The sequence below is a fragment of the Pristis pectinata genome, chromosome 21 (assembly GCF_009764475.1).
Source record: "Pristis pectinata isolate sPriPec2 chromosome 21, sPriPec2.1.pri, whole genome shotgun sequence".
NCBI classification, from domain to species: domain Eukaryota; kingdom Metazoa; phylum Chordata; class Chondrichthyes; order Rhinopristiformes; family Pristidae; genus Pristis; species Pristis pectinata.
In genome coordinates, this window is record NC_067425.1 from 15,010,084 (window position 1) to 15,024,029 (window position 13,946).

Consider the following 13,946-nt stretch of genomic DNA (forward strand, 5'->3'; position numbering starts at 1 on the left):
GTCATGGAGTAGCACTCCACAGACTAGGGTGCTGAAAACTCACTGGGCAACCAAGAATTAGTGGACTGGGGTCTCCAGCACTATGGTGATAACAAGGTCTTCCTTACAATAAAAAGTTATCCAGTGAAGATGACAACTGATACAGACATTGATTGTTCATTAATGTTCAGTGCAACTATTGGTAAGTTGCAGTATCATCCTGTGGGTTTGATCCAAGGAGGTTCTGGAGATTTTGGAGGAAACATTATGCAGGGTCTGGTACATGGGGATGGAGATAAAGCTGCCAACGTTTGTGGCAAAATGCACAAGACATATTATTCTGATGGGGAAGCTCTAGCTATGGGCACTGCACTTTGACTAAGCAGCAAATCCATACACCCAAGGACGTGCAGAAGCTTTTGGTGCAGTATGGACATCTCTTCATCAACTAGTACAGCAGCATTGTTGGGTACGAGACTCACATTCACATCAAACCAGGAACCAAGACCAGCTCTTTATGCCTTTAAGTCACCAATGGAGGATCAGCTCACAAGTTAGAACAGGGTGTTGATGAAGGTCCACCACAGTGAATGGGAACTCCACTGGAGGTGGTCCCCTTGGGAAATAAAAACATGTAATGATGTGGGGACTACAAAGTAATCATAAACAGAATAATTGATAATGAACGGCATCAGTTATCCACCCCATAAAGATTTATTTGTGGAACTGATGAGCACACAATACTACAGGAAGTTCATTCTGCCTCTCATCAATGCGTAACTGAAAGACAACTTAGGGAGAGTCAGAGTTATCCAACACTTAATATGTACAAGGGATCATTTACCTACACCAGGTTACCTTAAGTATCTATGTCAGTGATGCACAAAAGGCTGCAAGGTTCCTCTGTAATCAAGATGATATCCTCATTGCCATGCAAGGTGAACAGGAACATTTGAAAGTAGTGGGAGAGAGACTCAGTGGATTACAGAAGCACAAGGCACAGAGAACAAGTGCACATTTACACTGCCCAAAGTGGTTTATCTGGGATTCAGAATATAACCAAATGGATAAAAACCAGTCCAGAAATATGGTGGTAGCTGTAATTAAGTGCTAGAAAGCCAAAAGACATTACTTAGCTTTGGTACTTCCTCAGGATGCTTCGGTACTACTTGAAACTTTTACCAAGTTGAGTCTTCACATGCCCCCTTCAGCTATGGGTGGGTGCCTTTATTACACACCGGTGAAATCAGACCATGAGCTACCACCTAGATTAGTTTCTACACCCTCAATCCAGCAAGAAAAATTACAGAGATGGAAAGAGGTAGTAACTATCATTCTTTAGGTTATTAGATTTCAGAAGTCTCTGGTTGGCAATCTTATCATTCTGGTCATGGATCACGAATCCCTTGCTGCAATTTTTTTTAAAGAAAGATGCTGGTGATGGTGGCTGCAATGATAGACTATCTTTTTTGTCATTTCTGGACTATTCCACTGGAGTACAGTGCATTATAATGCTACCCAAACATGTATCACATCTGCAGTATGAGGAGGCAATGACCAATTTGGAACCAGGTATTTTTCAATTGCAAGTTGCTCTTAATGAATACAAATAAGGATATCTCCAGAAACTGAGTGTATCTGTAGTACAACTCTGGATACATTGTTCATACACTACTGTTTAGTGAGAGTCACTGCCTTCAATAAATTATGTCAGTTTATTGATCTACTTTTGGGTTCACAGTTGGGAAAATTACTCAAACTCACACTACAAGTATACAATAAAAAGTTCAACCACCTAACCAAAATCCAAGGCATTTAGCACTTATTAAAGACATCCCCCCACACACTGAAGTCAAGTTCTAGCCTAACGAATCAAAGCTGTGAGAACTCTTCAATTACCTGGCAGCCTGTTTCGGGGAAGAACCAAGGCCCTCAATTTCAAACAGAAATACAAGAAAGAGGAAGTGCATAAACAGAGCCGTGGATTTGCTACTACCCACTTTGTACTAATGCACAAGATGCAGTTCACCTCTCACAAAGACACTTTTCTCAAATGTGTTCATTCTCAAACCTTCATCCTTTACAAGCTCCTTATCATCCAGAAGTCTACAACCACATCCCATCCTGTACTAAGATCTCTACTAACCCCATACTCTTCTTAGCTGATAGTAAAATTCTCAGTCTTCTTTTGAAATATCCCTGTGCTTTTTATACATCCTCTGCAGCCTTACCTTAGCTTACAGACTGAGGGTTCCTACTCTGGCTTTTTGAGTATCCCTTTCTCTCTCCACTTCACAGGCGACTGAGAATAAGGTTAAATGTGTATTTTCAATCTTCCTTTGGGAATATTTTAATAATTGCAAATGGATACTTGCTGAACAGAACCAGCACTGTTGTTAAAATATAGCCATGCGTTAATGCAGAGAATATTTTTCTCTTTACGAGACATCAAACGGAGCAAGTACCTCAATAACTTTTCACAACCAAGATCTAATGTCCATTTAAGCCAGGATATAGCAGCATGGTGATTTTTTTTAAAATTGGACAAGTAATTCAGAGATACAAGTTCATAGGAGCTGGTGGACTTAAACTCAGTTAATTAAATAAATGCCAGTTTTAGTAATACTGAGTGTGAAACCACAGAGTCTTTTTGGGCAGAAAATCTACCTCGTGTATGAGATTATTAACTGCCCTCTGAACATGGATTTGACAGTCACTCAGTTCAAAGGGAATTTGGAATGGGCAATAAATGCCCACATCCTGTGAATCAAAAAAAAGTTACTTGTTTTTCTTTCGCTCAACTTGGAATGGAAATATGATTTTTGGAATAACAGCAATAGCTAAGCCATTGTATGTTTTTAACTAAAAGCACGGGTAAGAACTCCACAGGAGTACTGGTGTGAGAAGCTGCTGGGAGGGAGGAGGAGAGAGAAACTTTCCCTGCTGATTACAACACTGACATGTAACTATTATATGTCTGTTCATAAAAGAGACTGGGGAAAAAAAACCTACAAACAACTTTGCTCTTGTACATCAAAGCTCAAATCCGATGAAACCAAAACCAAGCCAGAGGCAGGCACCTGCTAAGTCAACAGCCTGACAAAACAAATGGTAATAGTTGGACAAGTACCAAAGTTGCATATTAATGCAACAGCTGCCATGTGTTCCTAGACAATTAATCCCCTACAAAACAAAATCTTGTTAGCATTTTCCTTTAAAATTCAATCTTTTAATGATAATTCTGTAGGATTTCCCTTTTGTCCTGAAGAACCTTAATGAATGGGAAAACCCCCATGAAGTATGTTGTAAGAATTAGTGTGCACAGGACTTATGAAAAGGCAAAGTGCAGGTGGTAAGAATTAACTGTGATTTAGTATAGTTTAGTGGTTTAACATACAATTACATAATGTAACCGCAAGAACAGTTGATTCAATTGTATTGGCCTTAAATTGAAGGAAACAATTATTAGCTTTACAAATCCCAAACTATAAGTATTACCACACACCAATTTGCAAGTGCAAACTTCTGACTGTGATAATCATAGAAACTTGTGGCAAGATAGGGAAGCATTCAATGCATTATGCTTGATGTCTCAACCCAGGCACAGTAGTGTAGCTGTTAGCGAAACACTATTACAGTGCCCAGGGACCCGGGTTCAATTCCGGCTGCTGTCTGTAAGGAATTTGTATGTTCTCCCCATGTGTCTGCGTGGGTTTTCTCCAGGTGCTCTGGTTTCCTCCCATATTCCAAAGACATACAGGTTAGGAAGTTGTGGGCATACTATGTTCACGCTGGAAGCATGGTGACACTTGCGGGCTGCCCCCAGAACACTCTATGCAAAAGATGCATTTCACTGTGTGTTTCGATGTACACGTGACCAAAAAAGATATCTTATCTTCAATGTCGACTATCCCTCTGCATCTGTTGCCTGGCCTGTTGAGTTCCTCCAGCAGCTTGTTTTTTGCTCTGAACCCATTGTGCTTGACTTGGTAAGAATGGGAATCATAACCTATTGGTGGAATATCTTCATCGAGCTTTGATAAAAGCAAAGCAGCTGAATATTTTTAAAGTGACTATGGGACTAAATAATTAAGGTTACTGCTGCCATGAACTATTGTTACAGGAAGATCACCTTTATTTGGCTTTTTAATACCCCAAGCATTGCATCCACTTACATGCACTTACGTATAAAATTCTTCAGCAGGAGAGGCAGAGAACTTTGTCCACGTGGCATTATCCTTTAGGAAGTAGTTAGTACAGTTTCCAGTGTTCCATGCATTGTTACAGTTGGTCCATGGGAGCTTAGAAGTAAATGATGAGTAGAGGTAGTACAGAGCCCAGGCCATAACGGTATTGTAGTAAAAGGCAACATATAGATCTATGATACAGATTGCATATCCAATCCCTGCAGGGAATGAAAAAGGGTTTTTTTTAAAAAACATTTACTGCAGAAGAAACAATCATCCAAATACTGAAGAATCATTGCAATAGTTGATTCTCTGTTATTTGAGCATTAAGTTAGAACTGAACTGATATCCACCAGGCTACCTTAACATTCTTAGAGGTCAAAGTACAAAACTAAATAAAAGGTCTCTACACCTCTAGCGGACCTAGACATAGGTTGCAATATTTTGTACAGAAATCAAGATGCACAGCAAACATGCATAACAGTTTTGGACATGAGCTAGGCTTGGATTTCTGAAGGTTTATGTCAGTTATCATTACTGACATCAATTTATAGTACAAGTTAGCCACATGTTAACCTATATATCTGCTTCTCATTATTGAGTGTGACTGGCATAAATTCACATTATATTGAGAAACAGGAACTCAACTTTAGTTGCTGTTTAGGAGTATTATCATTAAATGATGATCAGAAGCAATATTAACAATTAGTTGCACAATAAGAACCAAATATACAGCAGTTAGTTTGACTTCAAAAAGATCAAAACCGCCCAAGCTGTTAGACTTTCATGAAGTTTTCAAACACACTTAATTAACAGTACGTTTTGGATGAAGTTGCAGATGAAAGGCTACAGCATATGAATTTGCAGATTTACAGTGGGGGGGGGGGAGCGGGGGGAGAGAAGCAGGGAGGAAGGGGTGTAATTCAAATATCAAGCATGGAAATAGATAGAAGTTAAAAAAGGAAAAAGAAACCACTGATAGTGAACAAGGCAAATGAGACAGATGGAAGTCCCACCAAGAGCAGGTTGGCTTTCTTGGTATAGAAGGGCAGTGTATTCAACAGCAAGTGAAAATCAAAAATAAATTCAAAGTGTCTAGGACCTGAAACATTAACTTTGTTTCTCTTCCTATAGATGCTGCCTGATTTGCTGAGTGTTTCTAACGTTTGTTTTTATTTCGAATTTCCAACAAGTGTAAGTTTTTTTTTGATTTTCAAGAAATTGGCTGAATGGGTATAAACCTTTTACATGCGGTGAAGAATCAAGCAGAGTTATTCAAGGGTACAATGTAAATTGGCAGAGCTTCAGTAATGAATGATTGGAGAGACAGCTAGATAATGCATTGGGAAATCTAAATATTTTTTCAGACAGACGAGTTCAGAAACACTGAATGGCCTTCCTTTGGGTTACATATTAAAATAATCTTAGTTGAGGCCCTGATATTTTCCATTTTTTTTTTATAAACTGTAGCAGTTGCAAAGATAACAGTAGCAGTTGCCAAAATATTTTTGCTTCTGCCAATCTTCTTGAGTAAAGTCCTACCTGACAACAGCTCTGACACAGGTTCACTTGTATTGTACTTCCCTATTAGTGTGCAAAACTGCCGAGACTTGCACACACAGTACATAGCACAATGTTCCATAGCTTTTTAAGTACTTTCATAATGTAATTGCCAAAGACAATACACAATTAGCACACAACAAGTTCCTACTAATATCCCTTATATCAGTGTTGGTTGGGGATAAATATTGGACTGAGCACTGGGGATATTTTCTTCAAAATAATTCTCTACATCCATTTTGGAGAGCAGATAGGGCCTTAATGCATCTCATCTCAAAGACAGCACTCCATCAGTACTGCAATAGATCAGCCGTATTGAAGGCTTTTTTTTGTGCAAGTTCCACTAAACCATCTGACTCAAAAGGTGTGAATGCTCCCAACTGAACCAGAGTAGGCAATTAACAAAATTGTTTTTCTTCTTGCTGAGAAATGTACTTCTTTAAAATTCACATATCCTTAACATAGCCCTATGAATTTTGAAAAGAAAAATAACTTTTTGAACTAATGGAAAAGTTCCAAGGCAGGAAGCATAAGTGATGATATTGCACTACAAGAAAATAGTAAGCTTCATCCACTTGGATATCGGCGGTCATGCCTTTTGGCTGCTGCTTTTAATCTTCCTGCTCAAGAAAGCTTCCTGCACTATAAACAGGCAGTTTTAACAGCAGGAGGATAAAGCCCTGATCTACTTTTGATGGGGCCTCTAAGTTATAAAAGGGAGTTAGCTGCATGTCCCAAGTGTAACAAAATCCAGATTTCACCACCATGCAATAGTTTGTTCTACTAATATAACTGGAAAAAGTAATATATTTATTCTTTTATTCTGAGTATGAGAAGCAGGACTGGGTGGGGAAGGTGGGGGTGGGGTAATAATTTCATTATTTATTCCACATTTTTTCTCTATTGTATCCACTGATACTTGCTTCCATAATCTTTAATTTTATTTTATGAATGACAAAGATTTTTTTTCAAGTAAGGCACAAACACCACCCCCCCCCACCACTTTACCTTTTGATTGTCTTGCAGAGATCACTAACTTGTCACGCAAGGAAGAACAGACAAAACCAACCTTCTACCAGTCTTGGCACAGCCAATAGGCACTCTGTAATGATGTCACCTGGTACAGCTAATCCTTCCACGGTCTCATCCCCCTATAATTACAAACTATATAACCCTCCAAAATGTCTGCACTCTTCTAATTCTGGCCTCTTGTTCATCCTCAAAAATTGTTCCTCTATTGCCAGTCATGCCTTCAGCTACTGAAGCTCAGAGCTCCAGAGTCTCATCGAAACCCTCTGCCTTGCTTTCTTTCTTTAAGATGGCCCTTAAAACCTCTCTTTGGTCAAGCCTTTGGTCATCCATGCCAAGATTTTATGTGAATCCAGTGTCTTGCTATGCAACACAAATTTAATTTATTGTTCTTGTTTTAATATAGAAAAGCAAAGTACTTTAAAGAGGTACAATTACAAAATAATGGACTCCAAGCCAAAAAAAAGGAAATGTGTGGGAAGGTGACAAAAAGCGTTGGAGATGGATTTAAAGTTTTAAAAGGAAGAGAGGAGATAGAGAGGCAAAGAGACTTAGAGGATATTCCGATGTTTGGATTGCAAATGTTTAAAGGCAAAACCATCAGTGAAATTGGAGGCAGAAGAATGTAGTATTCTTTGCAAGATTCTTTGCTATTGAATGTTACAAGGAAATGGAGAATTGAAGCCATGAAAACAAAAGTTAATGTTAAGCATTTTTTAATTTGAGCTGTTAAGGGACCAGAGCAGATGTTAATTAGCGAGAGCGGAGATGATGGGTGGATGGAATTTGATCCAACATAGAATATGGGCAACAAGCTTTTGGTGAGTTGAAGTGTATATGATTTAGGACCTGTGTTAGCTCTTTAATCATGAAAGTATACATAATTATCATCTTCTACTGTTTAATTTACTGCCACAGTGCAATCCAATTCTACCTCCTCCATTCCCAAGATCACCTTTTTATCGTTGCTTTTAATCAGTGGCATTGTTATTAGTGTATCTGCCTCAGCCACTTAGAAAGAAAAAAATAATTAACAACATTTAAAATGTGCTTGGACAGGAACATGGATAGGAAAGGTTTAGAGGGATATGGGCCAAATGTAGGCAAATGGGACAAGCTTAGATGGGAATTTTGGTTGGCATGGTGCAGTTGGGCTGAAGGCCTGTTTCCATGCTGTATGACTCTAATGTGGGGGAAAAACTGAGATACTGAAGCAAAGGAGTATGGCTCTTTAGTACTGCTAAGAAAAAAAAATTAGCCTTACCTTTGAAAATTGGACATATCTTTGTCCATATTGAAATGGCTCCACTTCTATGGTACTGTCCTAGTGCCAACTCCATGTAAAAGAGTGGGATACCACCAAACACAGCCATCAGAAGATATGGGAAGAGGAAAGCACCTGCAATTTATGAAATTTTAAGACAGCATGAGCATCACAGGGGTAAAGTGTCAATCCAAGAACTTGAATTTTTAAATTCTGACTTTTAGATTAGCATTGTGTTATCACAGCTGATAGCCATAAGTTTATTTCAATTGCTTTTCTGATATGCAAGTGGTTGTTCTATAGGTTCTATGCTGATGATGCCATACTGGCATCCAATACTGATTTACACCATCAGTGGGCAGACTCTCTCAAACCAGTGAAGAGTTCAAAAAGATCAGTATCAGCAAGACAAATATCATGGCCCAGGATACTGCATTGATATCATCTTGTTGGAGGTTGCAGACAACCTCACACAAAGGCTCGAAAATCACCAGTCGTCTGAAATCAACACATGCATTGAAAAAGCTTCAGCTGACCAAGAGTGAGTGGACCAAAGTCAAGCTAATGGAGAACACGAACTTCTTTAGTCTTCCAAGCCATGTCCTTGGTACACTACTCTACAATAGTGTGGCCTGCACAACATGTGCAAGCCAAAAAAAAGGCTGAACATTTTCTTCCTTTGCTGCCTCAGGCGCATTCAAGGTATCTCCTAGCAGGACTAGGTCACCACATTAGACTCTAGAGCATACCAAGTCTGCCAGCTTTACATTTATTATTAACCTAACAACATTCGCAGTGGATTAGCGATGTTCATTGGATGAATGATGGCCATATTCCCAAGAACACTGTATAATGAACTGGGCACTGGGTTACAACCTGCTGGATATCCATATGTCTGCTATGAGGACTGTAAATGAGACAAAAAGATGTCTGGCATCAGCACAGACAAAAAGAAGCAAACTGCCAATCATTGGGACCCCTGCGTGCTGACTGTTCAGGAGGGCATTGGAGGCAGTGAGGAGAAACAGAAATAGAAGCTCAGCTGGCTGGAGGAGGGTCCAGAGGGGAAAAAAGAGGCTAGCAAATATTACTCCTTTTCAGCCCACTGCCTTCAACTCCAACTAATGTGGTAGGGACAGCTTTCTAAAGAGGGAATTCTAAGCCATACCAGAGGACGTTCAACATAGAGTTAATCACCTAGGCCCAACCTTTGTCCAATGGGATGGAAGAACCATCTTGTGTGGCAGCCTTCAAATTAAATATCTTTGATTGTGCCCAATATTTATAATGTTGTTATTTTACATTAATGGATCAACAATTCAGAAGCTTGAGCTAATAATCCAGAGAATGCAAGACCCACTGTGGCAGACTGAGAATTTGAAATCAGCTTACAGTATCTGGAAATAACAAAAAGCCCCTCAAGATAAAGCTGATGAATTACCGTAAAAGTCCTACTGGTTCATTAATGTCCTTTAGGGAACAAAATCTCTACTCTCTGCCTGCTCTAGCCAAAATTTGACTCCAAATCCACAGCAAGGTTTTTAAACTATTTTCCAAAATGGCCTGGTAAGCCACTCTGTTGCATCAGAACAGCTCAGCACTGTGATTCCTTCACCACATGGACCTGTGGTTCAAAGCTGCAACACAAAGGTTAGAAATATTCCCTTGCCAGCAATGCCTATATCTTCTAAATAAGTACAAGAGAAATTAACAATGTGATTGACTCTAAACTCCCCTCACACAAAGGTTGTTGGTGATGACCATATTCTTAAAATGTACCAAAATAAAATTCCAACCTCCCCACTCAAAACTTAAGAACAGAATATAATGTTATAATATGGAACAGCAATGGCAGTACACAGCTGTAAGTTTACAATTCAATTAACAAAAAGAGATACCAAGCAATAGGAAGGTTCTCTACCACAGGATAAACAAAAAAAATAAACAAGTCAACAAATACTAGATTCATTCATTTCCTAATCAATTTTTTTTATGTAGCAGTGTTTACTGAAATGGAAATAGCAAGTCCTTGCTTAACCTCCAGCAGGGAATGATCTGTGATACGAGATGCTACAAGGAGAGGAGAAGCAAATCATGGAAGAGGTGTGGACAGAGAGGAAAAAAAAACACTAACATTTGTATGGTAATTGATCATATTCAAGTATCTTACAATCACTGGTTTAAATTAGATATAAAGACTGCAGTTTTATACACAAGTTTGGATGCCAATGTCTACATTGTAAGGTTCTAAAACTAATGGACATATTTCAAGTGTTGCAATTTCTCAGTAGTTCTTATTGCCAAGCACTGAGCATCAAAACAGATAATCTAAACTCAAAAGTAAGACTCACAGGGAGAAAGCTTGCGGTTGCCAGTGGAGTGGAATCATTAACAGATTTAAACATCATTAAAGATAAATGATATTGCTAGGTTTGGAAACTTGCTGTGCATTTTAATATTGTGTTTCCTTTAATACTGTAACAATCCCACATCAAAGCCTTTTGGCAAAATTCAACTTCATCTCGATTTGTTTTATTATGATGCTCCTTGTATGTGTACTCAGTTTGTGCTATGATAGATTTGCTGATACAACAGCAATTTCCTGTAAAAGAAAGAAGATTCAGGACTTCTAGCTCAAAAGATCTTTCTCCCCAACTGCACAACTTATGTAGCTTCTAAACTGATAATGAGCCAATGGAATAAAATCACCTAATTTTGTTAAGTTGATTTCAAATATTTACTGTATTAGAAAATAATAATAGTGTTTATATCATAGGCACCAATCTCACAAGTTTCAGGTTACCTTATTAAATCAACCTAAGCGTAATCAAAGTTCAGGCATCTGTAGAAGAAACCCTATTTAAATATGATGATAAATGTAGTAAAGGTGCACTGAATGGAATTCACTTTAGTCTTAAAAAAAAATTCAAAATTCTCCCATTTTTGATTTTTTGTCACGAACGAACAGATTAGCTGCCCACGAGTGCCTGAACTGTCAGTCTATAACCAGCCATTAGGATGTGCCTAATGAGTATTCTCTGTATTATTTTCACTCTTCTGAAACAAATACTGGCTTGCATTTGGTGCCTTCCTAGGATGGTTTTGAAATGATGGGAGGGGGAGGGGGAGGGGGAGAGGGATGGATATGGGGAGTTGATGTCAGGAATGTTTCTTACCACTCCATGATGGATCTTGAACACTTGTATAACCATAATACAGCTCCACGAATCTTTGAGACAATATTTACATAATCTAAAACTAGAATCCAAACCTTAAACAATCAGAGTACAGAAGGTCACTTCATAGAGCACATCATCCTCGTTTTCATTTTGTAACAACACAAGTGTTACAATTTTGTGAAGTGTTAATTCCCACCCCTACAAACCTCAGGGCTTCTCATTATTTTTTTACATATTGTATCAAGGACCAAGTAGGTCAAAACATGCTGGTCAAGAGAAAAACATTGTACATGTAGATTGCAATGAAATATCATTACTGTTGTGTACTGAAGTATCTTACAATCATAATAGGATATTAATACTATGCTGAAATCCTACATTCTTAACTCAAGCACTAGACGATCTCTATCCGACTTGCTTAGGATGATATAACAACAGTATCAAAACAGTTTAAATATTCAAGTACAAAGCAGGTTCTGAGTAAAGAATATAACCAAAAATAAATAATGAACTAATCCAAACTGTTTTCAGTCATCAGAGGAAACAGATTTAATGTGACTGGATAAAGACCAGAGGATGATGAGAATTTTATTTTAAATGAGTTATTATAATCTGGAATACATAGACTGAAAGGTTGGAGGAAACAGATTCAATAGTAACTTTCAAAAGGGAATTGGAAATATAATTTGAAAACAATTACAACATTATGGGAAAAAAGCAAAATGGGATTAATCTTTAAGAGAACATAATGGTCTGAATTGCTCCTTCACGACTATTATTTTATGATAAATGATACTTCCATGATCCTTCAAAATAATTGATCATTAATTAATTTGTAAAGGATCAAGTAAGATATGATGAAAAATAGAATTTGCCTGTACCAGGATTTCATTTTTTCTTCCTCCTCTTTAAAATCTGTGTGCAAGGGGTGGTACAGATATTGGAACTACTGCCTCACAGCTCCTGTGACCCAGGTTCAATTCTGACCTCCAGTGCTGTCTGTGTGGCGTTTGCACGTTCTCCCTGTGACATGCATAGGTTTCCCCCGGTGCTTCAATTTAATCCCAAGGACAAGTGGGTCACTTGGTTAATTGGCCACCCTAAACTGCCCCAAGCATGAATTCGAGTGGTAGGAATTGATGAGAATGGAGGGAGAATAAAATGAGATTAGTGCAAGTAGATGCTGATGTCAGTGCGGACATAGTGGGCTATAGGCCTGTTTCAGTGCATCATGCCACTAAACAGCACGATCTTTGTGGTGGCTAAGGAGAAAATGACATTTATCATTATTAAGAGCAGTCTATCTTTACCAGCAAATTACAAAGATAGTATATTGTAGCATTGAAAATCAATGCTAATTTTCTGATATAAACCCAGAAACTCCTAATAATCAAATAATCTTCACCTAATATTATACTGGAGCAGACATTTTATCCTAATTTACCAAGTTTATTCAACAAGGCAGTTATTGATTCTGGTTGTCCAGCAACTGAGTGATTTTTTTAAAATCTTGATTTTTGGTTTGTGCAGCATAAGTTTGAGGGCAGAATTTAAATGACTTACACTACAAAGATCTGATGTCTTCAAAAAAAATCTGCAGCTTTCACAATATCTGATTCTCAGTATAATCCCAATTCAAACATTCCATTTCTTGCTAAATAGCATAGTCAGGGTTAGTGATAAAATTAATGCTCCAGGAGATTTAAAAAAAAATCCAGGATGAGTAATATGTGAAAGTTTTTTCCTTTGAGTGCAATGTGCCACAGAGACATACATTTCATTTTGTCTACATAATTCAGCTGTTCCTTTATAGACTGATGCTGGGTACAGCCTCAAGGACAATATAAGCTCTCCTATTCTTAATGAGAGGCGAGATAGTGAACATGATTTACTTCTGAGGGGATTAGGAATAAAGGGCATCACCATTCAAACCTGATGTTGTCCTTACCACATCTCCCAGCAGGAACCACTGGATAACAAGTAGGAAACTTATTACTGACAACATATTCTGACCTCTTTTCTATCCCAGGTGGCTGAAAGATACAATTGCAATTCTTCAGCAGAGACTATCTAATTTTGAATGGACGAGGGATGGGCCTTGGATATCTTAAGACTCAGTACTATGTGGGGCAGTGAACTTGTCAGTGAATCAATGCAGTGGTTTTGGCAGTCAGAAAACTGATGAAAATTTATCACAGAATGTAGAAAACCAAACCAGCAGTAAGGGAATTATGAAATTAAACTTCTTTAAAAAAATAATCTGACATTAAGAACAAAATCACCAATCTCACTCAAAAATAAAAGTGGAAAAGCGACATATACAGTAGTTGTACATTAAAACACAAAATCTAAGTTCACTTTCCAGTGCAGTACCCAGCAAGTGCTCTACTGTTACCTTCCAGAAAGAGACCATAAATCAATTAAATAAAAATGGTAAGTGCTGGAAAAACTGAGTAGGTTAGGCAGCATCAATAGAGAGAGAAACAGAGTTAACCTTTCAAGGTCAATGACATAGCACCTCTGCTCCCATCTCACTTCACAGATAGATGTGAAAGAATCCTTGGTGATATTTCAAAGAAAAACAGGAGTTATCCCTAGAGCCTTGCAGAATATTTTTCTCAACCAATATCACTAAAATTGATTGCCCAGCCATCATCACTTGGCAGTTTGTGGAAGCTTGCTGTGTACAAATTAGTTGCCAGATTTCCTCCAATCTTAACTATACTTTGAAAAGTACTTCACTAGCTG

The 13,946-nt window shown here is 38.1% G+C and overlaps 1 protein-coding gene across 2 annotated transcripts in view; it reads right to left on the reverse strand.

The window, feature by feature from the left end:
• The window catches only part of LOC127581204 (sodium-dependent serotonin transporter-like), a 54,049-nt gene that overhangs the window by 34,614 nt on the left and 5,489 nt on the right, over positions 1-13,946 (reverse strand). For both annotated transcript variants that reach the window (XM_052035322.1, XM_052035323.1), the window contains 2 exons: positions 8,020-8,154; positions 4,165-4,384 (listed from right to left, as the gene is read on the reverse strand). In XM_052035322.1, the coding sequence (XP_051891282.1) occupies positions 4,165-4,384; positions 8,020-8,154 (355 nt within the window). The remainder of the gene's footprint in view (positions 1-4,164; positions 4,385-8,019; positions 8,155-13,946) is intronic.